Below are 27,657 nucleotides of genomic sequence, written 5' to 3'. Positions count from 1 at the left end.
ACTCTCAGACCTGCTCCAGCATTCAACATGACACAGGTCCTGGTTGGTCCATCCTCACACCTGACCAATTTTAACATCAGCCTTCATGATATACCAGGGAGATGTATATGCCACCCCTCACTCACAATTTGTCACACAACTGGGCCCAAGAAGAATGAGCCTTCTTTTTTTTCTTTGATGCGCCCCCAGCAGTATTTACTTGCACATGTGCCATGGCCACCCTGTTAGGACAGCTGAGAGTATGTAGATTTGGCAAAGGGTTAGGGACACTGACACCCAAACCAAATCACCATTCTGTTGGCAAGTTAGAAGGGGAAGGCAAGTTACTAGTGTCTCTCAACTTCTCCAGAAAGATCTTTTTTCCATACTTACCAAGACCAATTTCAACTGCATGCAACCAAGAATGGTACTTGATATTCATGACAGACAAGTATCAAATGGAGATTTGCAGAGCAACGAATCAAGAGTCTCAAGTAATGCACATATGAGAGTTAACAGCATTCGTCAAAATTGGTTCAATGGAGGGCTAGGGCAGCAGACCCATGCAGAGAATTCATAAGTAATTTCAAGACAGAGATGGGCAAATGTAGACTACTACTCCAGGAGGTAGGCTAACACATCAGCAGACTGATTCAGAATTGAAGGCAGTTCTTTGTCTTTAAGATAGTTAATATCTGCATGTAGCATGGGGAAAGTGATAATAGCAAAGCAGATGTTAAAAATCTAGAAAAGAGATTTTCTAGATTTCCAGTCAGGGTACATTCCTGAGTTGCGGGCCATGACCCCCAGCAACCGCACATTGATGTTTCTCTCTATCTCCCTCCCTTCCCTCTTCTAAAAATAAATAAATAAAATCTTTTTTAAAAAATATGGAAAAGAGAAGGGAAAGTACATGAAGACCCCAGAGGCTATGAAAAAAGGCAGAGTCAGGGGTCCCTGGCACATGCCTACACAACTGTGGCAGTCCGCATCACGACTGGACCTTTCCTTCAGGGCTCACCTCCAGCAGGAGATGAGCAGTGGTCTAGTTGAGCATATTCAGACCTAGACTGTGGCCCCAGCTCTGAAAATGAATTCTCAAGCATTCCGTTTGCCTTCCTGGGTCCAAGTTTTCTTACTTGACTTGAACCAGAAATCTTTATGGTATCCTTTTAAGTACTGATTTCTGTAATTAATTTTCTCCAATCATATCCTTTCTCCTTAAGTTCAAAAGATTTCTTCTTTATTCTCCAAACTATTTCTTCCTTATTCTTATTTCCCAAAATAAACTACCTTACCTGACATTTTTTACTATCACCTAGTTTTTCAAATATATTCTCTCTTCTACTAAACCATAAACATTATGAGGGCAAGAAGAAAATAGACATCAACCTTACTAAACCACTGGGAAGGGAGTCAAGGAATCTCTGATGAGACTGGCACATTCAGGGTGGTATGGCCGTAGACAGAGGCAGGGAATCTCTGCACTGTATTTCCCCTCAGCTTTATTTAGGCATACTTGACAAATAAATAGTATGCATTATTTTTGTATTATTTTATGTAGAAAGCAAATGAAACTACCCAAATGAAAATAACACCAAAAATCAATCATTTCCACTGAAATGACCTTACCAATACTCTAGAATTTTTTTAATTTTGTTTTTCTTTGTGTTGAGTAGTATGCATATATATAGTTATATAAAGACAAGGAAAAATAGAGTGGGATTACAGGTAATGCTTCTCCTTTTCTGCTGACTTGTATTTTCTAAATTCTCTACAAAGAACATGTATTATTACTTCCTAAGATTTTTCAACATACTTTCAAGGGCAAAAATATCTGCTATGAACCAAACAGTAAATGAGGCCTGGCCGGTGTGGCTCAGAGGACTGAGCATTGGCCTGTGAACCAAAAGGTCGCTGGTTCGATTCTAAGTTAGAGCACATGACTGGGTTGCAGGCCAAGTTCCCAGTAGGGGTGCGCAAGAAGCAACCACACAATGATGTTTCTCTCCCTCTAAAAATAAATTAAAAAAAAAATGAAAGAGCTACTTTTAAATATGTTTTTCTATGCAATCCTACTTATTATCCTTGAGAAAACATTTATTTTTAATTCAATAACAATAACACACATAAAAACAGATTAAACAGCTAACCACTAAGGCCTAAAATTGAGAATAAATTGTTACTTTTGATAAGAGTGAACTTTTAAATTCATCCTTATAAAACTAGGACAGAAAATAAAATCCTGTGAAATTTACATGAACCTAACAGGATAGTTCCCAGCATCTAAAACTCTTTAAAGAAAATAAATAAAAAAGAAAAGAAAAAATAAAGAGTATACTAATTCCTCGTATTTTTCAATTCAAGAGGTCAAGAGTGAAAAATGACCCCCATATGTCAAGAAAACAGGAATTGTCTGCTTTTGTGAGTTGGCATAAATATTTATGGAACTCCATGCCTCATAACCTTCCATGTTCTTGCATTACTGTTTTTATTTCTTAAAAATGCAGAAACAGGGGAAACTTTGAAAAGGTTCTCAGATGAAAAGCAATCTGACTAACAGAAGGGGCATAAAGCACCCCGCATGGCTTCCTGACTTCCGGGGCATGAGAGAGAGGCCACAAAGCAATGCCTCTATTTCCTCCAGTAACTCCACTGCCTTCCATTTGGTTTTCTATTAACTCCGATCTGTCTTAGATTTGAATTTGAGCTACAACAGAGCATTTCACTGCACAAGAACAAAAACATGTTTCAATACATAGAACCAATACCTTAGTTCTATGAAAGGAAATAAAGGTAATGTCATCTGTGGGTCTCTTGGTCAATCCATTCTCTACAGCATTCTTTCCTCATAAATCTGGAGTTTGGTATGAATCCATCACACAGGAATGGTAGCATTTTCATTAAACCCAAGAGTGCTTTATATGTTAAAGTTCTATCAAAGGACAAGAAAACTAAGGTTTTCCATAAAGAAAATACATGTGTCACCATCTTTTATCAACACTGAAATGCAAGACTCATTAGATTTAAACTTACCAAATACTTAGTGAGCTTTAGATTAAAAATTATTTATAAAAATGAAGATGCTACCAACATTTTTCTTTCTTTGACACAGCAAATACTTTTCTAATATGATATTACTTTTTTCAATAGAGAGCTGAACATTGCCTTTAATATTTATTAAGCACCAAAGTGCAAAATTACAAGTCCTAAGACTAAGTGTTTGAAGGGAAAAGTCACAGCAAACTACAGCCTCACATTAGGTTAATGAATGCAGGCAGAGAGAGAAAGGAATGAGGAAGAGACAAATCCCTTGTTCTTTCACAGCCACAACTAAATTCCACACCTCCCACATCTGCCAGCATGACAGCCTCACTTCCAGCCTTGTGCTCTTGAAAAATGCTCTTCAAAGTCCCTAGGCATTACCAGAGTACCTTATCTTAACATTACATCTTTTTTCCCAACCACTTCATCATAGTTCACAAAAAATTACTGATATAAGCTTTTTCTCTAAGAAACTAAGAACCTGTAAATGTTTTTTATATTAGAAGCTAAGCATATCAGCATTTTATAAGCAAATCAATCTAAGATTGTAGAAGTTAGTGAAGTCAAAGAGCTTCTTGGCTTAGGGAGCAAGGATAAAATACAAATCTTTGATTATCACCTCCAAAATTATTTTCAATAAAAGGTGTATCATATTTACACACATCTAATGAATTTAAAGATTCAAGGTTTAAGATCAGCCAATTCCTAATGACTAAATAGGTAAATCTATAATAAAGTCAACAGAGCCCTGGTTGGTATGGCTGAGTGGATTGAATGCCAGCCTGCGAACAAAAGGGTCACTGGTTCAATTCCCAGTCAGGGCATATGCCTGGGTTGCAGGCCTGATCCCCAGTAGGGGGCACACGAGAGGCACCACACATTGATGTTTCCCTCTCGTTCTCCCTCCCATCCCCTCTCTATAAATAAATGAATAAATCTTTAAAAAAGAAGTCAACAGAAACTTAAGTTGAATAATGCCAATCAAGGTAAAAGCAAAGAAGCTGCTTTAGACTTTGCAAACTCAATGTGACAAATTAATGAAAGGGAGAGAGAGCTGAAGATTTTTGAAATGCATTTTACTTACTTGTAATTTATTCCACATTCTTTGTGTAATTCCCAAAATTCTTTCTAGAAGACGAGTTCCCAAATTAAGAATACCTGAAACATCTTTCTACACCTCCATTAAAAATTGAAACCCTGTAACTCATCTGTGTGTCAATTCTGCCATCTTCTGGTTACAAATGGAACCACAGCTGTTGATAAATCTAGAAATAGCAATTTATCCTAACGTACCCACCCTCCTTAAGGTTTAAATTTTATCCGCTGATACTGGGATATAAGTTCATCACACCTTTCTTCCTGACAAGACTATTTCCATGTATACAAATAACCAATAGAAATAAGAAAAAATAGTTTTGTAGGTATTAGTTTTGTCTGACAAAACTAATGTCTTAATAATCCAAAGAGAGTTATCTTCTCAACAAAAATAATTATATCTATTAGGTCATATGTCTGAAGTTGTTCACATAATTTTACACATCTCAAAGGAAGCCTCAAATGGCTTTATTTTTGTACCTTTCCTTAATAGAAATGAGCCATGAATTTGACCCCAAAGGCAAGAGAAGTAAAAGCAAAAATAAATGAATGAGACTACACCAAACTAAAAAGTTTCTGCACAGCAAAAGAAACAACATCCCTGACTGGTGTGGCTCAGTGAGTTGGGCATCTTCTGGCAAACCGAAAGGTCGCTCGTTCAATTCCCAGTCGGCACATGCTGAGGGTGCAGGCCAGCTCCCCAGTTGGAGGCATGTGAGAGGTAACCAATCAATGCTTCTCTTGCACATCAGTTTCTCTCCCTCTCTCCCTCCCTTCCCTTCTCTCTAAAAATAAATAAATATCTTTAAAAAACAACAACAAAACAAAAAGGCAACCAACTGAATGGGAGAAGATACTTGTAAATGATACCTTTGATAATGGGTTGATATCAAAAATATACAAAGAATTCATACAACAACAAAAATCTTTAGATTTCCTGCTGTTCAACACCTCCTAAACTCACCTGCTGCCTCTGCATCCCCTTGCCCCTGCCCTGGCAGGGGCCCTGGTCATCTGTCTATCCTGGGATTTCTGACAATCTCTTCCCTCTACCTCCACACTGCTGCCAGAGGGGTCCTAAAATGCCAACCAATGGTGCTCTTTTGCTCACCTCTTCAAAGGCTAACAGCCCAACTTTTCACCATAGCAGTTAGGGACCTCCAGCTATGCCCAACCACACCCCTCTCCACCTCATTTCACAATGACCCAGCCACACCTGGGCTCCATTTGGGACCTCAAAGTGTCTAACAAGGGCTTTCCATATTCTCAGTACTCCTCTGCACCAACACACCTAACAATGATATTGTAAAATGCAACCCACCGATTAGCTGTTCTATGAGGCCCTTCCCAAGATGACACTGTGCCTACTTCAATCTAGACAACTGGCCATTCCTTTACCTGCAGGCTCTCACTGTACCTTGTCCTTACTATTAAAATACCTGCAACACTCTGATGTACTGAACAGATTTACACGTCCATCTCCACCTCTAGACTACAAGCCTCTTTAAGGCAATGTCTTGTAATTTTTATCTCAATGCCCAGAACACCTCCGGTGATGGGCAGCAGACAGGGTGGATGGAACTGTGGAGGTGAACAGCGCAGTCAGCATAAAAGGAATCAAAGGGGTCTGAGTGAGGAGAGTATACACAATTAAAGGTTGTAAAGACAGCAACAGAAAGTGGGTTTTTGTTCTTTCTGAGATAAATGTTTGTGTAATTCTCACTTTGAGGTTTTAGTAAGAAATTTAAAAGTCTGGACCTGGCTGGGTAGTTCAGTTGGTTAGAGTACATCGAGGCTACAGCTTCTATCCCCAGTCAGGGCACATGCAAAAATTAGCCAATGAACGAATAAATAAGTGGAACAACAAATTGATGTTTCTCTGTCTCTCTCTCAAATCTATGAATAAAAATTTAAAAGGAAAAAAAAACAAAAGGTCCATCTGCCTTACATACTCAATATCCAGAGGTGAAAAAGGTTCCCAGGCCACTGAAAAATAAACAAAAAACTTCTGCTTCCATCCATCTTTAAACACGAGGAATTTCCACCTTATGGCAGCCAGCATATCTTTTCCACGTAATCTCCTGGGACTTGACTGTACAAACAAGGGTTCAGCCAAGAATGATCACAACTGCAAGTCAAAGTTAATCTATGTTAATGTGTATTTCAAAATCTAATACGATTACTTCAAAAGCTGTAACACATTTCAAAAGTTGTTAATCTTCTATCATCTTGCTCTGTGGTTCTTAGAAAAAGCCAGTAAAGATCATGAAAAATACTATAAATACATTTTAAAACATGATATAACAGCAAAATAAAAACTAGCTAAAGCCCTCACTAGGGAGGCCTCAATGAAGAGTGAGCTGTGCACTGTACCTCACACCTGGCAAATGCTCCTGGCAGGCAACATCAGTGCATCCAGTGCTCCAGGCAACCAGTCCTGGGAGGAGAGGGAACAATGCGCTGATATCCAGCAGGCCCTGGGACTGACTGCAGGACAAAGGAGGCCCAGCGACCTTGTCAGTTGCTAGAGCAGCTAAACTGTAGCACAAGTTGCCTTCAGCCTCAAGGCTCTTTCTTCAACAGCATGGCCTTGAAGAAAGCATCAGAGCTGGTGCAACCCACACTCTGTCTCCAAAACCCAATCTCCATTTCTTGGTACACTGCCACCCTCAAAACTAGCCAGTTTATGGGAGTAGGGAGTGTAACAGGTCTAAAGAATGTAATTCTGAGGACGACAAGACGAATCACACTTCTGATCAGTGTGTGGCACTGCTCTTGTGCTGTACCTACCAAAATATGTTTATGTACTAGAGTGCTGAGCCAATTCCATGCAAATACTTACTACTGGGATATGTTACATTGTTTTATAATCCTAAATCAGTAGTACTTAAGTATCAGTGAGAACTAGAACCATGTAGGAATCTTCTTTAAAATGCAGGGCCCCTGGTGCCATCTCCAAAAATCTTCATTTGTTATCAGCTGTCCAGGCAATTGAATCTGAAGTAGGTGCTCCTTGGATTATACTTCTAACAGAACTACTGTTAGAAGCTGTCGGAAAAGCATTTAAAACACATGATATATTGGGTTGGCCAAAAAGTTCATTTTTTTCTGTAAGATGGCTCTACTAGCACTTAGTTGTCTTTTACTTCATTGGAAACAATTCTGTTAGACTGTATTGCGACACCTGTCATATCAGCATTCATTAAAAAATGTATCAAAATTGTTGAATTTTTGTGTAGCCATTTTAATATTGAAGATGGAAGAAAATAAGCAACATTTTTGGCATACTATACTTTATTATATAAAGAAAGGTAAAACACAACTGAAACACAAAGAAAGATTTGTGCAGTGTACTGAGAAGGTGCTGTGACTCATCGAACATATCAAAAGTGGTTTTCGGAGTCTCATGCTGGAGATTTTTCGCTGGACGATGCTCCACAGTCAGGCAGACAAGCTGAAGCTGAGCGCAACAAAATAAAGACATTAACTGAGAACAATCAACATTCTACCACGTGAAAAATAACCGACATACTCAAAATAGCCAAATCAATAAAGTTATTGATGAACATGAAAAATGTGTCTTTTATTTTACAGAAAAAAAAATATGCAGACTTTTGGCCAACCCAATAATTTACTTCCTAGCTTTCTCGTACATGAATTAGAATGGGGTTGGAAGGAATCATCTACCAGCATCTATGTATGTGAGGGCATCCACACATGTCATCCATGCAGAGTAAATTCACAGTGGCTTGCTTTTGGCTGTGAAGAAATGTCAATGTTCTTTCATTTCTCAAAACAACATGAACTAAGACCAAAAGTTGGATAAGACCCAGGAAAAGTCAAACCTTAAAACCTTAAAAAAAAATCACTACCACTGTAATTTTATAGCATCTGTTGTGTTAAAGTAAACATACCCCAAACATCTGATCTAATTACAAATTCTACTTCTCACAGGGCTTTATCGTATCTGATGAAAACTGAGCTGTAAAATAATTGAGGTAAGGATTTAGAGATTTGGTACGGCAAACATCTTCATAAAAATGGTACAAACAGGACTCTTCTTACTGTTGTTACATATTAAATCTTATTTGATCCATTTTTCTGTATTCCTAATTACAAACATCAGGTAGAAGGTTGTAATTACAGTTTTATTGATTGGTCATCACATTTTAATCAAGATGCTGCTACAGGGAATGATTATTATGGTAGGGTTCTGCTTCTAAGTTTCTTTCATACATTTACAGTTGCTACAATAAAGTAATTGTGGACACATTCTTAAGGCATTGTTTCTAAGAAATCTGTAACATAACAATCTTATACCAAAGTACATGGTTTATGCGGCAATGACTCAACTATTATTTTTTTTTAGGTCTCTATAACTGACTATTGACAGCCATATGTGTTTTTGTTTTCTACTCCATTTTATTTTACCTATAAAAATGTGTTTCTCCTAAATTCACCCATTTCTTTCTCTTGCTTTTAGCAACCATGCTTGTATGAATCTGAAACCAAAAGCTTATGCTCTATGAAACTGAAATAAGTTATTAAAACAGTTATTTACCTATTTAGGGCATTTAGTATGTACTACTAAAATAGTACACACATTTCTTAAGCATTTGCTGAGAAAACTGGTATTGAATGGCTTTGGGAAATTTTTAAAGAAAATTCAAAGACAATTGAAGCATCAGAACCAACATTTCTACAAACTTCCTACACTTGACAATGGTTTTTAGTATACTAATCCATACTTGAATTTGTTTGTTTGTTTGTTTGTTTGTTTGTTTTTTCTAAACCATAATTGCATTTAAAACATATGAGAAGTCCTCACCCTGGCTGGTGCGACTCAGTGGATTGAGTGCTGTCCTGCAAAACCAAAAGGTCATTGGTTTGATTCCTGGTCAGGGTACATGCCTGGGTTGCAGGCCAGGTCCTCACCTGGGGGCATGTGAGAGTCAACCAGTCAACATACCTCTCACACGTCGATGTTTCTCTCCCTCTCTTTTTCCCTCCCTCCCCCCTCTCTAAAAATAATAATAATGAATAAATATATAAAATCGATTGAAAGTCCACATCAAGAGTTGTTTTATCTGTGACATCAATCCATGTACCCACTGCTGATAAATAAAATTCCTCCAGACATCATGAAAACTAAAACAGACATTACATCATGTCTTACGACCTAAGGGACTATAGAAACCCTAAAAAACCCAATAAAGGTAAGAATGTCCTAGAATCATATATTTCCACTCTTACATACTTGTTTCCTAACTGACATTTACCTACAGCGCCACCTATGTGCAACAGTTCACACAAAGAATACTACATTACAAGGGCTTCTGTATTTTTAAAATGTCAGTTACAGATATTAAAATACAGAATATACAGAATTTTCTACAAATGAAAAGATGTATCATTAACATGAGTAATCTAACAGCTCTCATTTGCCCTACCTCATCATGTCTGTTTAAATACTTTATTTTGTAATTCGAAGAGGAAGTTTACAAACTGAAGAAAGCCTATCTTTGAACACCTCACACCAGCTTTCACACAAGATGGTTCTATGTGAAAGGACATAAGTAGCCAAGTTCTTTTTCTTGATTGATTTCAGCAACATATTAGAAAATGTAAGCCACATACTGAATTTGAGAATATATTTAACCTCATTTAACCAAAAGCAACACGCATTTCTAAAATAGAGGCAAAAGCTATCACACAGAATTTGCACAACCTGAGACACATGAAATGTTCATCCATGAATTGTAATTCCTTAGTACATATACTCAAAAATAACTGCATGCAATAAGATTCTAATTTCAGAATATCACCAAAAAAATCTAAATCAAGGATAACAGGTCAAAAGATTTTTTATATTAAGTATAAATTGCTTTCTAATGCAGGTTAAGCTAATTTTCAGGTAGAATTGAAGCACTGGAGTTCTTATATTGAGTTAAGAATATAAAGAATTAAAATCCCCAAGAAATTTTATGTAAATGTCCATATTTTACTGAAGAAATAGACATAGGGTTTTCATTAGATTCCTAAAGGGGTTTCTAGTTCATAAAAGGAACTATTACTCTATGTTCTTTGTTATTAAAAAATTAATATAACAACACTTAATTACAAAGGCAATTATTTTCAATCCAGGGTTAACTTGGATTCTGAAAAATCATTTTTAAACCAATGGCAAACAAGAAGTTTATTTAAAGCACTACAGTGATTTTAATGTCTTTCATGCTAATTTCTTTCAACATTGTCTTCAAGGACCCATACAACTGATTTCTTAGTCAAGAAATCCATTTCACAGCTACTAACAGAAAGAAAAGAAATAATAAGTGTTGGTGAAGCTATGGAAAAAACAGAAAACTTGTGAATACTGCAGGATTCCATTAATATAAAATGCCCTAAATAGGTAAGTCCAGAAAGACAAAAAGCAGTTGACTGGTTGCCCAGGGCTGGGAATCGGGGAAAAGGAGAGTAACTGTTCAGGAGTACAGGGTTTCCTTTTGGGGTGATCAAGATGTTCTGGAACTGACTGCAATGTTGGTTGCACGACTCTGCAATTATATTAAAAACCACTGATTTATACACTTTACATTGCACCTCAATAAAGTTATTTTTAATTGTCTTCTTAAAATTAGTATTTACTTTTACTTTTCTGTCAGGATCTCTCTCTCTTCATCATCCCCATTCTCTATATTCTCAAATGAAGAAAATTTGATTACTTAAGCTTGTAGATTTTCATCCAAATTTTCTACACAAAACATAGTGCACAGAAAACAAAATCACAATATATATTTTTTATGTAAATGTTAAAAAAACTGATTTGCTTTCCATATTTCCTAATGTTAATATATACAACCACTTCCCAAAACAGGGAAAAAAATATTACTTGATAAAATAATAAAAGGTTCATAAAAGGAGACCCTTTCTTTTCACTTTGTTATGCACTCCTGCCCATAATAAGACTGGAGAGGCTTAGTAAGACTGCGTAACCACCAGACTGCAGATAACAGCAGTAAAGAACACACATCTCTAAATGGAGACACACAAATAATTCTAACAGAGAATGTCCCTTAGTACCGAGCAGAAGCCAAGTGAGAGTTAAGTGAGTGAGGGGTGTGGGGAAATGTTTATCGGTACCCTTCTCTATGTTAGTTTAGTAAAAAATGACCCTCTATTAGTTTTTAATTTAATGACTATCTGGTCCTAAAGACTTTTACAGATAGATCATGAGTATCTACAATGAAAATTGTATTTTTATTCACTTCTCCTTATAATTCTGGAAATTTTTGTTTTATATTTTGAGACTATATTATTTAGTCCAGGTTCAGGTTCATTATGTATCTCAGGAGAATTATTCTCTGTATCATTTACACATTGTTCTCTTTGGTTTTTGCTTTCTTTTTTTTGTCTGATATTAACATTATTTTATTAGTCTTTCAATTAGTATTTCTGTATAAAGTAGGGTTGATCAGAGTTGTAGAACTACTGTGAATAGTAAGAATAAAAAGTTATTATAGGAATGTGAAAAGTAATTGTGGGAGCTGATTAAGCAGCTTATGTAGAACTGTAACTTCTGTGTCCAGGGCTGGGACAGAAGTCAGGGGATCAGGAAGGAAAGATGGATATGATATGGTGAAAGCCAGGACAAACAGGAACTCACGTTATCTCCCACCAACCTTGATGATGTGGGTGACCTGCGGTATAAGCTGACACCCTTCACCACAGTGCCTGTACATCTAGACTCAGAATGTAGAGAAGCTGAAGGAGATGATCCGGTGGGAGCTGGAGAAGCTGCCTGAGTCCCCAGGGCAGTGATGCAGGGTATGAACTACGAGCATGCCTGACCCTACACCAGTCTGCTGAGCATAAACATAACATCTGCTTCACTTCCAATATAACACAACTTGTACAAATGTCTCCTGGTCAGCCTAACCTGTAACCATCCTGGAAAGCGAGTTCTAGGAAAAGGAGTCTTAGCTCAGATATGCTGACATAATACAAAGCCTTTCCAATTTTGCATGAGTATTCTCTTCCATCTCTTTAAATTTATTCTTTCCGTATAATTGTTTTAGGTCTGTCTCTTGCATATAGCACATAGCTGGATTTTTCTTTCATCCTATCTAGACCCTGCCTTTTAATTATCTTGTCTAATTGATTCACATTTATTGGGATTTCTAACTCTCATAACTTAAAAAATACTTTATCATTAAAAAGTGCAACAAAGACTTGCATGATTTGTATTTCTGAAGTGTTTTATATATACAACTAGTTACTTACCACTTCTCCAGCAGAGGCAGCCAACATATGTTTCACAGGCATCAGATACGAAGATGAATCAGCGTGCAAGAACCATTTCACATATTCATAGGTGATAAAAAAGGCAGAAGCTGAAATTTAAACAAGCCAGCCTTTCACAAGGTTAAGAAATATGTTTGTCAAAAAAATTACAAAACTAGTTAATAAAATATGACATAACAGATAAAGATAATAAACACATACTCTTTCCCCACCCCACTCACTCTTGCAGAATTTACCAAGCCCATATGATATGCCCGACCTGGACCTACGAAAAGGCAGAAGACATTACTCCTGCACCAAAGGAGCCTAGCAGCTAACTCATCAAATCACTTAATGTTTCTTAGAAATCTTTCTAGAAATGTGATATAAATTTCCTTATACAGTCGTAAAATAATCAGCATAGACAGGTTAAAACTGCAAACATATACCTTAACTAAATAAAACATCAAATGATATTTTATTGCTGTTTGTCAAAATAACCATGGATACTTTTTACTACATCAACACACCTTTACATCAAGAAAACAATCAACAATTAAAACTGGAAACCAAAATCTCAAAACCCTGCCACCATGAGCTAATTTAAGTTGCACAAGAGGATTTTAAGACCTGCCATTTACTATTAACAAAAGATGTTTATCACCTCCATAAGAGATAAGGCATAAAAGATCAATGAAAGACAAATTCATCTTTTGAAAGACATCTGAACACATCACACTAAAGTCTGAAATACATAGGAAGAGTTTGACAGTGAAAAATCAGTTCTCCGCAATTAAAATTGGTAGGCTTTGTTGTTATGAACACTCCTCAGGCTGCTAACAAACAAACATCAACGAGGAGGGAGTCTCCAGAAGAGTAAGGACCTGTGTGAGCAGTTTCATGTAGTTAACACAAGTCCTTATTCCCATATCTGTGGTTGCCAACAAGGATTTTCCAACGTTAGCCCACTCACCATACAGCTGGGCTATCTCCAGTTGCTTCAGCTAAGTTCTGCCTGCTACACAATCCACCCTCCCACCCCCACCTGCTAGGGGAAGGAAGAAAGACTGCTAAAAGTTTCTAGGTTCTCATGGTTAACCACTTCAACCTGGTCAGACCTTATTGCTAATTTTATAAGACAAAGAAAGTTCTTTAGAAATGTAAGCCCCCAAAACTCTCCTGGGTGACACCCAAGAAAGCCCTTGCTAATTGGAAGTGATGGCACAATAAGGTTCCAAATGAAGCTCTAGGCAAGTTATAACAAAGAGGGGGTGGGCTATCTGACACCTATAGTCTTTTCTTACTCCCATCCAAGTACTAACCAGGCCCCACCCAGCTTAGCTTCCAAGATCAGACAAGATCTAGGTGTTCAGGGTGGTATGGCCATAGACTAGTCTCTTATAACTCTTAAGGAAAAAAAAAACTATGGTTTTTCTACAGTCCCTTATAAAAACAGAGTAAGTCTTCCTGCCTCCTCTTTCAACTTTCAATTTCCTCCATCCCCAACTACTCACCCCTACAGACTATGTTCTCAAAAAGAGAACATAATCTCAAAATCATTTTGAAAAGATTGCTCAGTCCTGGTTGGTGTGGCTCAGTGGACTGAGCACTGGCCTGTGAATGTTACACTGGTATATCGTACTCAGAGTAGGACTTGAACAGCAATAAAAAAAAAAAAAGTGCCACACAGAAAATTTCAATTCACAAAAAATTTACAGAAAAACAAAAAGACCATTTCTGAAACCCTGTCACTATTTTCCAGCAACTCCAATCCAATGATGTGCTGTGAACGGGGGATGGGGGGAGAAGAAACAAGGCTGGTGAAAATGCCACTTTATCACACACACAAAAAATTCAAAACCATATTCTGTATGTAAACTCCTGCTGGCAAGAATCTAAATGGGAGGGGCAGATAAATGATAATGGGGAAAAAAACAACAACAAAATAAGCTATTTTTTAAAAAAAGAATCTAAACCAGTCCTGTGAGCTGAATGAAGCACCATGTACCCTCAGACCTGCACTAATACCACACCTACCAACAGTAATTCCTAGGTGCTATATGTAAGAACAAAAAGATGTTTAGGACAATGAGGGAGACACCATAAAAACTGATGGCCAAAAGATAGGAACCTAGTAACATAATCCTTTCAATTCCTTCATTCAAAGGTTCCCAAATTTGTCTGCAAATTAAATCACCTGAGGATTTTGTTTTTTAACTTCCAGCTCCCAGGCCATAGCCCAAAAGAATTAAATCACAATCTCTGGAAGTGGGACAAGGGCATCAGTGCTTCTTAAAATCTGATCAGGTGATCAAGTGATTGCAACATGGTCAAATTCAGGAAACACTGCCCCTCTCCCACACAGAGCTGTACCTGGTGGCACTGAGTGGGTGCTCAATGAAAACATGCTATAATCAATTAATCAATTACTGAAAGTAGGGAGACAAATGAAAATTCAAGGATAACCTCAAAACAGTTTGCTATTCTCAGGACTGCTAGAGCAGAGGAAGAAGAGAGAAGGAAACAAAGGGACCAAAACACTGTTGGTCTCCATGTGCTATGAATCTTTACGTGAATGCTGCACTCACATGCGGACATAAATGGACAGGTAAATGTCAAGTTAACACAAAAGAATTTCTCATGAACTATCTCAGGAAAAAAAGAAATCAAACTATAGGATTTAATAATCTCCTAGAGCAGAGGTTCTATAACTGTGTGTGTGATGGTCATAATTTTTTCATTTTCTTTTCAATGCCACTCAAAGCATCAGTAAACAATTAAAGTGAGGTAAATATCTGAAAAAAATATACCAACAAGTGAATTAAGTAAAACAGATGATACTGATTCTAGAATAAGAGGGCCACTAATCACATAATGTGACTTCAAACCCAAAACAAAAGCAAGACACTGGAAGGAGAAATTAGTGCAAATTGTTTCATCATCTAAAAGTAATTTAGTAAAGACAGAAAGATTTAATGCCTCTTAGATTCATCTGCTCCAGAAGACTCTCTGGGGCAGTAGTTATTAAACTCAGCTTCACATTGGAATCACCTGGGAAGCTCATACCCCCCGCCAATACTCAGACAAAGCTCAGACCAATTAAACGTCTATGTGTGACTCAAGCATCAGTAATTTTTAAAGCTTTCCAAGAAATTCCAATTTGCAGACATGGTTGAGAAACTCTGTTCTAAGACATCATAATCAATGTCAGAATAACACATTAAGGCTTCTAACTGGGAATTTTAGTAACAAAATCATTTTTAAAAGATTACTCAGTCCTGGTTGGTGTGGTTCAGTGGATTGAGCACTGGCCTGTGAACTGAAACACTGACTGACGGTTCGATTCCCGGTCAGGGCACTTGCCTGGGTTGCGGGCTAGGTCCCGGGACAGGGGCATGCGAGGTGCTACCAATCACACACATCAATGATACTCTCCCTCTCTTTCTGCCATCCTTCCCCTTTCTCCAAAAGTAAATAAATAAAAATCTTTTTTAAAAGATTGCTCATATTTTTTTCTATTAAAAATACAGTGGAATAGGATCTACAGCTGATTCAAAAGTAATGGGTTAATGAATAGAAAACAAATTCAGAAGATAAAGCCACAACACATAAAAAATTCTATATGGGGTAACAACACATATCATTCTGAAAATAAATTCCATGATCTTGGCTTTATAACAGGGAGAATATAAATAAAATTTTTACCATTAGGAAAGGATCCAATAGCAGCAGAAGGAATGCCAGCATATATTCCACGAAAACCACCAGCCTTATTAAATCCTTGCGGACTCTGCAGCCTCGTTTTAATGGTATCCAGAGGAAATAATATCAAGTCAACAGAGACACCTGCTACCCCACCAGCCTTTAAAAAAAAGGAGGGGATAAGAAAAGGGAAAACAGGTCACAATAAAATAAGCTCTCTGCCATTTGGGGTAAGAATAAGAAGGTAATCTTTAAAGCATGTCTCATCCCTCTCAGTCCATGGACCATGTGGCATAGTCAAAAGGCCTGCTAACTAAACAATAGGAAAACCGACATTATTGTGCTATATTTTCAAAGTGTAAATTTTAAAATAATTTTTAAAGTGAATTTTGAATTTATCTTTAAATAAATTTTAAATTCATTTTTAATACTGTCACATGGTTCAAAAAAGTAAAAGTAAACAAGCAAATTCAGAAAGGTAAAGAGTTCCAAGTCTCCTTCCTTGTTTGCAGTAATCAGGTAACCAGTTTGCAGTAATCAGGTAACCAGTTTGACTGCTTTCTTACTGTTTCCTTCCAAAGTTACTTTGAGCATATATAAGCAAATATGACTATGCATTTTATTTTCCTCTTTAAAAATAAAAGGTGTATAAGGTTCACCAAGCTGAACCTTATTTTTTTTCACTTAATTTATCTTGTTAATATTTCCATGTCAGACCAAATGTTGCATTTTTATCTTTTTCACTAATGAGTGGTGAATCTGCAGTAAGACATTTTTGGGGTGGGGAGAATTCTGTTTTTAAACAGGTAATGATCCTTCTGAATCTAGATCTGCATTTTAAGAATCATGTACATAAGGATTCCTATTTTCTGTATCTGAAAATCCCTTGATAAATGCTTTCATTAAGTGAAAACAATGGAAAAAAATAAGAGCTAAATTCCTAGAGGACATTAAAACCTGGCCCAAACTACCGTCACCTCCCAAGAGACACTACATTGCTTTGGAAAGCTGCACTTTAAAAAGTTTAAACCTCATGAGTACTTGCAGAATATGGAGAATATTTTAAAACTGGTTACACCTTAGTCAAAGTAAAGCTACTCAGAAAAAATATGAATTCAAACAGTGTCAAAAAAAAAGGTCAAACACAAGGTCTTAAAGCATCATAGAAAGATGCGAAATCAAAACCAGTTTACTGTACACAGATGTAAGAATGACAAAGAGGAAACTCTCACTGTGGTTCCTATTTAGGTATTCTTAAACTGAATTATCAACTTCCGCTATCTTTTGAATTTTGAACCACATGACTTTATTACCTATTCAAGAGGTTAAATATACACATTAAAAACTATACATTCCAAAATGTAGGAAAAAAAGAATTAGTATTATTCAACCATACAAGCAAAATTCAAAATGATCATCACTGAGACAACCGTAATTGAACAATTAAAGAAAGAAAGAAATGATCAACTAGCTGTTTCCACCCTTTAAATTTACAAAATGCTCAAGGGGTACGAAGCTTATTACCTAGCAAACACTCTCTGCTCTACTTACCACTCACAATAAAACCACTGCAAGCATTCAATGGAAAAATAAAACTACTCTGATGAGAAATCCAATAATTAACTAACATGGGTAAATTATTTAAAATTACACTAGAAAATCTCATTACTATAAACATTAATACTATTATACTATATGATCATGGTTTTTGACATGATCAAAGCCTGAAAGACACACGGAACTTCAGAAACCAAAAAGGCTCACTCTGCAAAGGACCTAAAAAGATGTCACCAAAAGAACAGAAACGCACCAGTAGAGAACCACACACCGTAGTAGATAGAGAATGCCACATCATGTGGGATTTCTCTCTGGATAGAAAGATGACCTTTCCTAACTCATGGGAAAAGGTTCGTAAGTAATGTAGAAAAATTTTTAAAAGTCAACCTTTTTTAGTATTTTCTCACTTATTTTTAATAGATTTTTACAAAAACTATGTAAATAAAATATTTTGCCTGTCTCTTCTTTTCCTCAAACCTTAAAGAGAACTAAAATTCTGCTAAGAATGTCTAATATAATTGGATTCCTTTACAACAAGCAGCATTTCATTATAATTCTTGCTCTAATCTTAGGGGAGGGTTCAGAAAGTGCTTGCAATCTATTCCTAAATTTTAACCAATAAGTTAATTACACTTTCAATCTCTTTGACTACGTTGCACGCATTGAGTTTCTAATCCTTTGAATTCTTATCTCCTAAGAATAAAATGACCAGATTCAATCTATTTATCTAGTAAAATATAAATGAGAAGTTACTAATTGCTTCTGCAGATTTTAAACTTCTGTGACTCAAATGTCATTTAAATTCATGACACTGAAAAAAAAACAGGTAACAGAGTAGGAAGAAGAATAAGAATACATATATATATATATATATATATATCCACAAAGCATCATATTCAAGATTTAAATAAAAACTTTAAGAAGTGCTTATTATTTTACATCAGTGTTGTTTTGTTCATAATTATGTACAAAATATACAAGCCAACATCAGTGGAATTGCAAGAAACTTTACCAAACTTTTATTTTTTTTTAGTTGGAGAAATTTGTTTTATGATCATTTATCAAAAAGGTTATCAGGCAAATGATTAAAGATTTATGGTAGCTTCAATTGAAAATGGTAAGTTAAGAACTAAACAAAATCCACCCTGGCTAGCATAGCTCAGTGGATTAAGCTTGGGCCTGCAAATCAAAGTGTCACCAGTTTGTTTCCCGCTCAGGGTACATGCCTGGGTAGCAGGCCAGGTCCCCAGTAGGGGACACATGAGAGGCAACCACACACTGATGTTTCTCTCCCTCTCTTTCTCCTTCCCTTCCCTCTCTCTAAAAAAACAGGTAAAAATCTTAAAAAAAAAAACAAAAAAACTAAATAAAATCCAAAGATATAGAATATAACCCAGGCAACCAGCAAGCCTTACTACAGCAATAACAATTTATTGCAACGCTGACATACTACAAATAGAATACACAGCTCTACTACCCTGGCCAGGTGGCTCAGTTGGTTGGAACGTCATCTTGTACCCCCGAAATGCTGTGGGCTCAGTTCTCAGTCAGGGCACATATCTAGCTTATGGGTTCAATTCCCAGTCCAATAGGTATGGGAGGCAACTGATCAGTGTCTCTCTACCTCTTTCTCTCTTTCTCCCTCCCACCTTTCCTCCCTCTCTGTTTAAAAGCAATGGAAAAAAAAAAGTCCTTGGGTAAAGAGTGTGTGTGTGTGTGTGTGTGTGTGTGTGCGCGCACACGTGAGTGTGTGTGTGTACATGCACTCCTCTACCTTAAGTTAAAAAGTGTAAAAAATACTGGTGGGCTATGGAGAAGTGCCTAATTAGTGCTTTGAAATTACTCTAAGAGTTGAAAAACATCAAGATCACATGCTATAAAGCCTTTATTTCTCAAAAGAAGGCTGCACAATAACAGAAAATAAATCACTGCTGCTCAACTACAGGATGAAACCACCCAATTTAACTATGCAAACTCATCACAGCCACTGGCCTGAACCATAGCTGAGAAGATCCACCCAGAATACTAACATGGCTCCTCAAGGAACATCCCTCCTTGACAGTCTCCGTGTTCTCCACAATGGAGCAGTTCCTTGTTAAGTGAAGTGCTGTTCCTACTCCCAGGATACTTCTCTTCTCCCCATTCCCCGCTCACCTGTCCTGCAGTGCTCCTTGCCACTTCTACACTGATGGCAGAGTCACTTTTGTAAAATGCAAACTTCAATTTCATCTAGCCACTCTCCAGCTTATGAGTCCCCCAAAGTTCCAGCAGCCCCTGGGATGAAGAACAAAATCCTTTTAAGGCTCTGGAAGTTCTACCTCTCCACTCTCAACTCCACCATTTGCCCTTCTTGCCACTTTGAGCTCTCGTTTCCTCCACATCTGATCTTCCTCATTTCCAGGACTTTGTGCAACTATTCTCTAATCCCCAAGTCTAGAATTAGATCCTCTTGTTTCCACACACTGATAACTTCAGTTCTATAACTGAGCATCTCACCACTAGATGAGGAAGATGCTCATAAAGATGATGACTAGATTGTACAATCCATACCTATTGTGTTCACCAATATGTTCCCAGCACCAGTACACAGCAGACACTCAACTATTTGAATTATGTATGAATTAATGAATATAGGAAGGGTTACTTCCCTACAGGAAGGGAAGTTCAAACTTCATTATAACCCTTGGATTTAAGTTTATGGGTTAATTTTTTTAAAAGACTACCAAAAACAAGCAGAATACAAAATTGTAATGATAGGATTTTAGATATGAAAAAAATTGTATAAGCACATTAAAGTGATGAGTAAATGGTTACTTTATGTCACCATTTGCAATTACATAGTTATTTTTTATTTTATTTACTGTTTAATGTCTGCTCCTACTTGACTATAAACCCCATGAGGGCAGGGACTGTAGCTTTGAGGCACTTTTCCCAAGTACCAGAGCAAAAGCTAACAAATGTTTGGCTAAACAGATAAAAGATACCTGACTTGTGAGGTTGAAAAACTATGGGTGTAACTTTATCTTCCCCAAACTTTAAATTTTCTCTAGACATTTCATTAATGTTACTCAAACTGTCTGTGCCATAAAAAATTAGTATTTAAAACTTATATCTGGACACATACTATTTGGTTTGGAAATGATAACAAAAGCACATTAACAAGGGGTTTCCAGCTAAATTGTCACATATTGAAACTTTCCCAGTACTTCTCTTATGCTGAAAGAAAAAATAAAGGAAGGTAGTCCCATCTCTCAGTACTTGAGATGCAGAAGAAACTCCTCCATCATAGCTATGGTCCTAGGTCTGTCTCCAAGGGTGCCTCATGTGCTCCACTAACTGATAAAAATTCAGAATATACCTGTGTCTAAGGTGACTGCCTGCTAAACACAAAAACAAGCAAAGATGGTAGATCTGCTTCCTCTGACTTAAGTGCCAAAATAAAACAAGTCACATACAAGGGGGAACCAAAAAACAACCAGAATTATCTTCTGGAGGGTGGGCCCTTACAGTACAGGCTTCCTCTGCTGGGTGAGTGTCTAGGAACCCATCTGTATCAGTGTACCACTCTGCTGGGTGAGTGTCTAGGAACCCATCTGTATCAGTGTACCAACTAGCATTGTTGTGAGAGGCTGCATTCTGCTCCAGTGAATTTTTTTGAAGACTCAACACATTTGCCCATTTCATGATGGGTGATTTACCAGCGCACCTGCACACACCACACTGAGTAGTCAACAGTTTTTAACCAAAAATGGCGTGCCCCCCCATGCCTCACCCTCCCAATTAATCTGGTCTCTTTCCGTTCAATTTTTGTCTCCCAGGATGAAAAAGTCCTCAAAGGGAAACATTCTGCTAATATGAAAGAGGTGAAACAAAAAAATGGCAGAGGCACTAAAAGGCATCAAAACTGACAAGTTCAAAAACTGGTTTGACCAGTTGAAAAAAACGTCTCCATAGGTATACTGCATCAAATGCAGAGTACTTTGAAGATGACTGAAGTACGAACAAATACACATTTTTTTATAAATAAATTCCAGTTTTGGGGGGGTTCCCCTCATAAAGGCAACCTTGAGAACATGAAGCCTCATTTCCAATTCCTTACAGATTTGGAGATAATGCTTCATTATCAGATATTAATTTCCTTTTACTCCAGATTGAAGACTAAAGGGCTACCTTCCAGAAAGAAAGATTTGGGGTCAAGGACATTGAAAACTTCCCTTAACAATGTGCCCAATAACTTCATCCTTTTCTTCTGTTTACTCACTCCATCTAAGAAACCCTGGCAACACACCCATGCATAGGGGCAGGCCCAGTGAGCAGATACAACATGAGTATAATGTAAAAGCTTTTTCAGAAGCACCTCACTAAAGTAAGAAAAGAAAAATACAAGCAGTCCTTGGACTTTGCACAGTACTGACACACATAAATGTCAGTTACAAGTCACACAAGTCCTCTGACACCATGGTTCAAATTACAGTACCAGAGCAACATTTTACAAAATCCAGTAATCAAAGGAGGGAACTGGTCAACAAAGATGAAAGTACAGCAAATACATGAAAAGTGGTAACAATGTAAGTGATACTCAAGTCCATACAGGTATAAATGGAGTTATAGTAGAAATAGCTGGCTGAGGGAATATTGTCATTTGAGACCATAGATATGCAGCCAGAAAAAATTAGAGAAGGAAAACTCATCAACATAATGAGGAAAGTGTTTGTGATGAAAAGGATGGAGACTCCCAGAGGAAGTTAAGTCAGTGAAAATCTTCACAAATAAAGGAACTCTGGGAAATACTTTCCAATATTGAAAGCACACAGCATAAAATGATGGAAGTTGATCCAAACTTAGAAAGCAGTAGACACTTTGCTAAGGCATAAAAAAAGATGTTTGTGCCCTGGCTGGTGTAGCTCAGTGGATTGAGCGCAGGCTGCGAACCAAAGTGTCGCAGGTTCGATTCCCAGTCAGGGTACATGCCTAGGTTGCAGGCCATGACCCCCAGCAACCGGACATTGATGTTTCTCTCTCTCTATCTCCCTCCCTTCCCTCTCTAAAAATAAATAAATAAAATCTTTAAAAAAAAGATGTTTGTTCTATATTGTAAGTTATATGACTCCACGACAAGTATTCAAATTATTTTTTATACTTTTTTATTACAAAGAAATACATTCTTAGTGGTTCCAATGTTTTAAATTACAATGTCCTCAATATTAGTTGACTATTTTTCATTTCTCTATACATTTGCAGTCAACAGTTGAGTTTTTAATTTTTAACACTGTCAAGAATTTTTAAAGATCATTAAATTATCATTAATTTTTTTCATCAAGACCACTCTGTGTGATTTCCACATTCATTTTTACAGCCCTATACTACCATGCAAAGGATGGCCTGTATTTTTCACTGCACAGTCCCCGCATTTGCCAAAGTCCTTCCTACTACAACAAATTAAAGAGTTGCAACTATGTAATTGCAACTTAGGACTGGTTAAAAAATAACTGCAGCAGGGATGTTTTCAGTTTCATTCCAGAACAAGCCATGTGAGTAGAAAGACTACAAGGTCAATGGAATAGTAAGGTACTAAAGGGGAGAGGAGAGAAGAATCAGGCAGGATGAAAAAGGATTGGGAGAAAGGGTGTGCTATTTTTTAAAAAACCTTTAGTACTTTTTTGTATTTAAAACACAACCAGAAGAAAAATGCATAAGAATACATCATTTTACTGTGCTTTGCTTTATTGAGCTTCACAGGTGTTTTGTTTGTTTGTTTGTTTGTTTATTACATTAAATGGAAGGCAAGATCCTCCACCAGAGTCACTTTACTGCAATTCTCGTTTTATTACAGTGGTCTGGAATCAAATGGTAGTTTCTCTGAGGTATGCCTGTAATGTTATTATCAAAATTATTTTGTATTCCCTTGCCAGGTAGCTCAGTTGGTTAGAGCATGATCCCAACATGCCAAGGTTTTAGGTTCAATTCCTAGTCAGGGCACATACAAGAAGCAATCATGAATACATAAATAAATGGAATAACAAATTGATCTCTCTCTCTCTCTCTCTCTCTCAATAAACAATTTTTTCAAATTATTTTGTATTACCTTGGAGAATTTCAAAGCAGCTTTTAAAAAAATGAATGGAATACTATTTTTAATTAGGAATACTATTTTAATCATTTTAATTAGCCATGAACAGATGCACATATGTACTGTTATATTTTTTATTTTTTTAATCTCATAAGCATTTTCCATGTTATGATAGCACATGTTCTTCTTCATAAGCACTAATGCCAAGAGCCACTGAATAGTCCATAAAATGCATCCACCATCATTTACCTAACCATTCCTCTTCTGTTTAATATGTAAGTGGCTTCCTATTGTCTTTGCTAAGTTAAATGTTATGGACATCTTTAGGTTGCTAATACTTTGTCCCAAATTACCTTCCTAAAAGCATGCACCAGTCAATGCTCTCTTTGAATACAGTGTCTGCTTGCTGCAGGGCTTGCTTCGGCAGCACATATACTAAAACTGGAAATATACAGAGAAAATTAGCATGGCCCCTGCTCAAGGATGACAAATTCATGAAGTATTCCATATTTTTCCAAATAAACAAACAAGCAGAACAGGAAAAGCCTCATAGATACAAAGAACATTTTGACAGTTGCCAGACTGGAATGAGTTTGCGGGGATAGGTAAAAAAAAAAAAAAAAAGATTTTAGAAATACAACTTAGTAGTTACAGAACAGTCATGGGGATGTAAAGTACAGCATATAGAATATAGTCAATAATATTTCAAAAACTGTGTATGGTATCAAATGGGTATGAGATTTATCAGGATGATCACTCAGTCTATAATGTCTAATCACTGGGGTGTGCACCTGAGACTAATAATAAAAAAATGTCTACCACATGCCAGGCTCTGCACCTTTCTTTTCATTCATTCACTCATTCATTCATTCATTCACAAGTTATGTTGAGTTCCTACAAAGTGTAAGGTACTGCTAACACAGTAGTAAGCAAAACAGTACTTCCTCAGGAGTACTCACCCTTTTCAAAAATGCTACCAACCTTAAAAAATGGCCACTCTATATGTATACCACTTTGATAATAAACCCTTCTAATGGCTTCCATTATGCTTCAAATAAAATCCAAATTCCTTCCCACAGCCCACAAAGACTCACCTCTGCTGGTTTTGTGCCCCTCTCCAGTTTCATCCACCCTATACTACTCTTACCCACTAGGCCTCAGCCACCACTTTAACACTTTAAAGTTTACTCTTTCCACCTACGGTTTTCTCGAAGCACTGCTTGATCTGAACTTTGCCCCACATCCCCTCAAAATGTCTTGCCCTTCCTATCCTTTAGATCTTAGTTTAAATGTCACCTCCTCAGAGCCTTCCTTGATCACTCCATCTAAAGAAGGTTCTGCAATATTATTCTGTCACTATCCTACCTCAGTTCATTTCTTTCAGAGTATTTTTTTTTTTTTTAGTTTGGTTTGTTTGCCATCATATCTCCAAGGGTAATCAGAGTGGCCAGTGGGCAGAACACATGACAGATAAACTGTGTGCAGAATGAATAAAATATTTGTCTTTAGCTGGAATGAAATCTAACTTCCTTGAAACTTGTACCCTTTGACTCAAATTCTACCCTCTGTAACTACATTTAAAAAATACAAGTATAACTTTCACCATGTGTACTACACTTTAAATGAATTTTAAAACCATTGTTATTGTGTTAACTTGAGCACTCATGATTTTAGCAACTGGTATTGACTTGAGTTAGAATTCACAAGGAGCAGTTAGGGGCATGGGGTCCCATGTTACATTGCCTGGGTTGAAATGTGATCTCCAATAGACACATGAAATGGATCTCACTTGTGTGATTCTAGACAAGTTACATAAGGTAACTCTGTAGCTCAGTTCCCTCATTTGGAAAAATAAAACAAGCCTTCAATTGTTTGACAGAATTAAATGAGATGGTGTAGGTAAAAAGTTCACCCCAGTTCCTGGCACAACAATGTTATCTATCAAAACTACTACTGCTACCTCAACGGCTAGACAGAATAACTCCTTGAAAGTGCTAACATATTTTTTTGCCTGCATCTCTAAAACCTAGCTTATACAAGCCTCAACAATCTAGATTGAAAACCATCATCCCACAAGTCTGGCTAAGGTGCCCCTTCCACATTTCTCCATAACGCTCTGAAACTAGCCTTGATGCCATTTTTCCCAACAATGATTTCACTATTCTTTCTCTGCCACCTGGCCCATGTGGGCAGGTTTATCTTGCTCACCACCTTATCTCTAACACCTGCAACAACAAGCATTTGATAATTAACATTTGGTGAGAAGCTTTTTAGAAGTTATTTGTTTTGCCTGTTCTGCCCACTCCCCCACACAAGCAAATCTCTGTCTGATCCACTGCCTTATCTAGTATCCCCTGCCATAAAGTTTTAAAATATTTACTAAAAAACTGGTCTTTTAGTGTTAAAAAGTGTTGATTCTAGTTGTTTTCTAAGGAATTAAGCACCAGTCTTATTGGTCCTATGGCATAGCATCAATATACCCAAAGGCTAGAAGAATGCTTTGAAGGAGGAGCAGATTAATTATATACTGATGAATGGGAATTTCATTTTCCAAGACTGAAAACGATACCGCAAAATGACCATACTTGGACAAGAGGGCTCTGAATGACTCGAGTCAACGTGTTTTGTTTTGTTACACATGTTCCTATATAAAATGTCTAAGTTTTCCAATGTGGTTATATCAACGGAAGCTCTTAAGTAGAGAAAACTTGTCTTCGCGCGGAAGACAATGAGGTAAGTAGCCACCCCCACACCGTCCGACTCTTTCTGAAGTCCTGGTAGGAAAGACGTGGCCTTGACAAGGGACCGGGCGGGGGCGCAGAATCCCCGCGCTCGCTCCCACACCTCACACAACACCCGAAAAAACTGCTAGTGCAGAGAAGCACCACCGGCGCCAGTGCTGGATTACGGCGCTCCGAGCACCGCACTGTACCGCCCCGCACTCACCACCAGAGAGGCCGTAAACCCAGGCGGATCCATAGTCCGAAAATACTAGCAACGCTTTATTTCGAAGCCCAGCAGAGGCAAGTCACAGCTCTAACCACTGGGCGCCGCCATCTTGGAGGCGGTGCCTGAAGTGTTGCGTTTCCGCTGTGTCGGTGAGGCGAACCTTAAAAACTACGAGTGCAACTCACAACCTGGGACGGGAGGAAGTCGGAGTTGGGGGGGCGGGGTCAGGAAAGTGTGATTAAGCCAAATATTTGGACTAGATGGAGGAACTCTGCGGAGCGAAGAAGCCTCCGTGGGATGCAAGAGTAGGGAGTCCGCCATTGAGGTCAGGGTGGAGCAAAAGTGTAACCCGCAGAGGGTAGAGCGGAGGGAGGGGCCTTGGAAGGGCAGAACTAGTTTCAGAGGAAGAGGTTTGCGTTTTATTGTGTTTTTTTATTAAATTTATTGGGGTTGCGTTGGTTAAAAATATTTTATAGGTTTAAGGTGTATAATTCTATAATACATCATCTGTGTATTGTATTGTGTGTGCACACGGAGTCTTGTCTCCTATTATTGCTGTTTATTTCCGCCCCCCCATTCCCCTCTCGTGCCACCCCCACACCTAAGTCCCTCTGATAACGACTACACTGATGGTTTGTGTGAAGGCTTTTGGGGGATTTGTTTGTTTTGCTTAATGCATGGAAGGGCAGAGAAGTGTTTGGGGGGAGGCAAGGTTTGTGTTTGTAATCCGTCATTTCTTTTTGGCTTCTGTCTTGGTTTTATCTGCAAAGAACAAATATTGCTGGCAAGTGTCCGAATTACTATAAAACAGACTCAGTATGGAAGATTATTAAAGCTGTAGAAAAACACTTCATATCCTCCATTTCTCACTGGCAGTTACTGCATTTAAAGTTATTTACTGGTGCCCTGGCTAGTGCAGTTCAGTGGATTGAGTGAGGGCCTGCGAACTGAAAGGTTGCGGGTTAGACTCCCAGTCAGAG

General features: G+C 37.5%; 1 protein-coding gene and 1 non-coding gene across 10 annotated transcripts in view; one reads left to right on the top strand and one right to left on the bottom strand.

Annotated features, from left to right (window-relative positions):
• SLC25A26 (solute carrier family 25 member 26) overlaps positions 1-26,872 on the bottom strand; it is a 152,079-nt gene extending 125,207 nt beyond the window's left edge. Inside the window, exons 1-4 of one of the 9 annotated variants that reach the window (XM_045832250.1) lie at positions 26,675-26,864; positions 19,813-19,932; positions 16,105-16,261; positions 12,400-12,509 (exon numbers count right to left, since the gene is read on the bottom strand). In XM_045832250.1, coding sequence (XP_045688206.1) covers positions 12,400-12,509; positions 16,105-16,261; positions 19,813-19,887 — 342 coding nt within the window. In that variant the 5' untranslated portion in view covers positions 19,888-19,932; positions 26,675-26,864. Of the gene's footprint in view, positions 1-12,399; positions 12,510-16,104; positions 16,262-19,812; positions 19,933-24,822; positions 24,971-26,674 lie in introns of those variants that run through there. The other 8 variants (XM_045832249.1, XM_045832246.1, XM_045832247.1 and 5 more) reach the window with 8 other exon arrangements.
• LOC123814615 lies at positions 24,140-24,242 on the top strand. Its single transcript, XR_006784952.1, has one exon. It is a non-coding gene; the product is annotated as a U6 spliceosomal RNA (small nuclear RNA).
• Positions 26,873-27,657: the final 785 nt, after the last annotated feature.

The sequence above is a fragment of the Phyllostomus hastatus genome, unplaced genomic scaffold (genome assembly GCF_019186645.2).
Source record: "Phyllostomus hastatus isolate PE091 unplaced genomic scaffold, TTU_PhHast_1.1 phas_contig_16, whole genome shotgun sequence".
In the NCBI taxonomy this organism is placed as follows: Eukaryota; Metazoa; Chordata; class Mammalia; order Chiroptera; family Phyllostomidae; genus Phyllostomus; species Phyllostomus hastatus.
This window is presented reverse-complemented; position numbering and strand designations above follow the sequence as displayed.